The sequence below is a fragment of the Cannabis sativa genome, chromosome 9, assembly GCF_029168945.1.
Source record: "Cannabis sativa cultivar Pink pepper isolate KNU-18-1 chromosome 9, ASM2916894v1, whole genome shotgun sequence".
In the NCBI taxonomy this organism is placed as follows: Eukaryota; Viridiplantae; Streptophyta; class Magnoliopsida; order Rosales; family Cannabaceae; genus Cannabis; species Cannabis sativa.
This window is the reverse complement of record NC_083609.1, coordinates 51,003,814-51,008,423: the sequence shown is the minus strand read 5'-3', so window position 1 is coordinate 51,008,423 and position 4,610 is coordinate 51,003,814. Positions and strand designations below refer to the sequence as shown.

The window sequence follows — 4,610 nt, the reverse complement described above, 5'->3', positions numbered from 1 at the left end:
ACAACTACTCATTCGAAACTCCTTTCAGGAGGAGGATTAGCTTTCCTAAAGCCTATACCTGGACATGATAGCCATCCAAGAACTCCCTTCCGGATGGCAACTATCATTTCATGAGATTCCTTTCGGACTGGAGAAGTTAGCTTTTTGGGAACATACTTTCGGGAGACAAAAAATTTTCAGGAATGACTTTTGGAGACCTTCTTCATTTAGAGAAACTATACCACATAGATCAATATGTTTTATGAGACAAAAATGAAGTTGAAATGTGTAAATTAACTTTGGCCATTCATTTTAGTGCTTCAGAATGTGAAGCACAGCTTATTTGCATACATCGTGACATAGTAAAAAGACAAATCATTATCTTTTGGTTCATGGTCTCGGACATACACGTTTAAAGAAAGAAAAGACATGCTTTATGAGGCCGCACTACTGTGTTTGTCAAGGAAAGTTATGATGAGCTGATTAGCCAAGTGTGGTAGTTGTTCGTGCACAAAATGGCATCCTTCTTCCAAGAATATGATATCCAGATCAGGCACAAGTTGCTTCACTGTCCCACTCCTTATGTAGTCTTCCATCCCTGGAAATTTCAAGCAATAGTCCTTCTCTCCCATGATCAGTAATGCTGGAGCATTCACTTTCGGATCACTTATACCAATATCCACTGACAAACTCCTGCACAAAATTAACTAGTAAAATATCACAAACAATTAATCATACATATATTATTTATACAAGTTCTTTTGGAGAATTTTCTTGCCTGTATGGAACCTGCAAAGCATAACGAAAACCCGATTTTTCGTAGAGGGAAGCATAGACTGAGAGATCTTCTTCAGAGAACCAAGATGGTAGAGGAGTAGATGGATCAAACAAATCCATTATTTCCTGGTTTTCATTAGCTACTGGAATCTCACTTCTTGAGAAGAGTGTGTAGATGTTCCTTACCACAGATTTCACATCAAAGCGCCCAAAATCTGCTTCTGCTCGACCCGGTATCTAATTCATACTGACCAATTAATTCTAAGTAAAGATATAAGCGAATAATTGATGAAAACAGAGAACATGGAAAAAAAAAAGAGGCAGTTGTGTTAGTCATCATTGTTTATCTTTGACAACAAAAAAGAAGAAATTACCTGCCATCTTGCGACATAGAAGCCTTCAGGAAGGAGATGGTTTTGGATAGAATTGGTACCTGGAAGAATGTAAGGAATGCCTAGTGTTACAACTCCTGATACTCTTTCTGGGTGAACTGCCGCTACTAAGTACGCCGGAAAAGCTCCAAAATCTTTTCCCACTAAAAAAGCCTGTTTTTTTATTCAACACAATTCAGTAGCAATAGATTAGTTAAAAGCGTGAAAAGTATATCTTTACATAATTTTTTTTAATTATTATCAAAAAAAAAAAAAGATAAACCTTGTTGATGGCGAGGGAATCCAATAGGCCAACGACATCATCTATAAGATCTTGGAATGTGGCTTTCTCAGGCTCTAATGGCTGATCTGAGAGTCCGTAGCCTCTGAAATCAAAGGCTATAGCACGATAACCTTTGTTGGCCACTGCTATCATTTGGTGCCTCCATGTGTACCATATTTCTGGGAACCCATGTAAGAACACCACCACTTTTGGACCTGAATTTCGTATTAATTAACCAAAAAATTATTAGTGATCATAAACATTGGAAGACCATTTTAGACACTATAAAATTACTTACCACATCCAATTTCGGCTACATGGAGCTTTAGTCCTTTTACTTCCACATGCTTATGCTCAATGTTTTCCATGTGTATCTGTGTAAAGTTTCCAGAGAAGAGAAAGAAATAATGTGTTTTCTTTTGTTGCTTTTATGAATTGATTGTTATTTTTCTTTGTGAATGGTGAGGTGGGGTGCCTTTAATAGTGTCTGGGTCGTCGAATATAGTCAACCGAAAATATATAACACACAATCTTGATAGTATCAAATTTTGACTTTTACTGAATTGTCTTTTAACAATAATGCTAAACAAACACTAATTTAAAATGTTGTAAGTTCGTCTCAATTGGAGGAATTCATTATCTAAGAACTCTGAAATACAGTCAAATTATTAAGCCAAAAACCATGACATAAGCGGTTGAAGAATAGAATCAAAGCAGGTAAATGTGCCTTTTAAGAAAGTTTAGCAAATATAACAAAACAAATATACAAAATGATTTAAATATATGGTGTTTAAATTTATTATAATATAATTAATACGGTAACACAATAAATAAATAAATAAATAAATGGGCTTTTTTTTTAAGAAAAATACTTGTTATTATTAAACAAATAGTGAATCGTTTACAATAACAAAGTAAATAGGCAGATGAATAACCTTCAGCAAAGAACAAGTGTCATCCACCCCTAATGCAAATTTAGCAAAGACATGGGCTGCTTTATTTACTGAACGTTTAACATGTGAAACATTTACATGAGGGAAAAAGAATAAAAGACTAATAACATCCATAATTAAATCTGAAAAAAAAGAATTCTAATTGAAAGGGAGCTTTCAAAGCATTAACAACCATTAGTGCATCTATCTCGATTTGCATAATTGGCAATTGTTATTGAAGAGCCCAGTTAAGACTAAGAAAAAGTGATTTGACCTCCATCTCATGAGACTTAAAATTACCGACAATTGGCATTGAGAGAGCAGCCACTACATGTCCATTAGCATCTCTAATAACAGCCCCTACACCAGTAGTGTTTGTGGAGGAGTTAACTGCTGCATCAACATTGAGCTTAAAAGCTCCTGCAACAGGTGGAAACCATGGAATGGAGGCAGGAGCAGCGTGTTCATGCTCGTTTAAAGTTGCTGGTTAAGAAATAGCAGCAACAGGGGATTTTGGTTGAGCTTGTATCCTTACTTTTAACATAGTTTTTTCATTTATGTTTAAAATTTGAATTTCATAATTTTTTTCTTACAATTTCTCCACCTCTCTTTTTCAAAAAGCTTTTTCATCTTCTCTCTTATCAAAAAGAATAATTAGTAATTTTGTTCCTTGAATTTTCGACAATTTTACTTATGCCCTTTAAATAAACGGTTTGTTAAATATGCTCCTGAACTTTTACATTATGCAGAAATTTAATCTTTTTGTTAGGTCCTATCTCATTATTTCGTTTAAATGTTGACGTGTCTTTATAAATTAGCAATTTTGTCCTCTAAACTTTGACAACTATCAAATTGTACCCCCTCAAAATAAAAAAAACGAAATAGTTAATATTTTTTTTAATAAATCTTAAAAAATTAATTTAGATCTTAGAAAAAAACTATTTTGAATTATTAAGAAAATTAAAAAAGTTTAAACTAATTAAGAAATTTAAAAAATTAATTATTTTTTTTAAAAAATTTCATTTTGATATAAAAAATATATTAAAAATTTAATTTTTGTAAAAATTAAATTTTACGGGAAAAGTTTGAGTCTATTTTATTCTATTTTATTTTTCTCCAAAAATCTAAATTTATTTAAGCAAACATGATAATTTTTTTGTTTAATTTCTAACTATTTTCAAAATAATTTTATATTTTTCTTGAATTTTTAATTATTTTTCTTTATCTTTTAAGATATGAATTTATAAATATAAATAACTAAGATTTTTTTAAAAAAAATCTTAGTTTGTTTAAATTATTTATTGGATTTTTAATAATTTTGTTTGATTTTTTAAGATACGTGTTTATAAATAAAATAAAGTTTGAAAATACTTTTTTTTAGGAATAATTTAGGTTTTTTTAAGTAAACTTAATATTTTTTTAATTAGTTTAATATTTTTATTAAGTTATTTAATATTTTTAAAAAATTACCCCATATACTATTTTTTAACTTTTTTTACTTTTACGGTCTGGGTTGCTCCGGTAGTTTGTATGTGAGTTGCTATATATATTTGAGTTACGATTTAGGTTGCTCCGATGGTTACTGTGTGGGTTGCTATGTGAATTCCATAAAAATGCAAAAAAAAAAAAAAAAAAAACTTTTTTGAATGTAAAAATGAAAAACTCATATTTTATATTATTTTTTTTTCAGAATTAATTGAATATTATAATTTTTAAAATTACTTTTTTTTAAAAAAAAAGGAGCAAAATTTTGTATTGGTCATACTTCAGGGGTAAAAAATGCTACTTTTTAACGGTAAAAGAAACAGAACCTAACAGGAAGTGCATAATTATATAACTGTTATATTTTAGAAGAAATTTTTAACAAGGCGTATATTTTAGATAGTAGTGTCGAAAGTTTAAGGGACAAAAATGCTAATTATTCTATCAAAAATCTGAAGCATTTGAAGAGGTTTTTTTCTCACAATCTCATCCTCCCCCTTTTCAAACTACGAAACCCATTGACATTCCCACACTATTAGATGTTTAGCTTTGTCTTAATTCTATTGTAAAGTTAGTTATACATTCTGTTAACACTCTGTTAGTTGTTAGGTCTGTTATCCTCACCGACTCTATTTGTTTTGGGTATATATACCCTTAGCTCTTGTAAAAGGTTCAATACAGTGAATAAAGAAATAATAAGACTTTGTCTTTTTCTTTCCAAGACTCTGTTTCTCATATGGTATCAGAAGAAAATGCCTCCATGGCCAGACCATCCACAAGATATCA

The 4,610-nt window shown here is 30.6% G+C and overlaps 1 protein-coding gene across 1 annotated transcript; it reads right to left on the bottom strand.

The window, feature by feature from the left end:
• Nucleotides 1–253: 253 nt before the first annotated feature.
• LOC115722939 (uncharacterized) lies at nucleotides 254–2,016 on the bottom strand. The gene is made up of 5 exons (XM_030652326.2): nucleotides 1,709–2,016; nucleotides 1,411–1,625; nucleotides 1,131–1,301; nucleotides 758–993; nucleotides 254–672 (listed from the first exon to the last, which is right to left on the bottom strand). The coding sequence occupies exons 1-5, from the start codon at nucleotides 1,776–1,778 to the stop codon at nucleotides 414–416; spliced, it is 951 nt and encodes a 316-aa protein (XP_030508186.2). The 5' UTR covers nucleotides 1,779–2,016; the 3' UTR covers nucleotides 254–413.
• Between the last annotated feature and the right edge of the window lie 2,594 nt (nucleotides 2,017–4,610).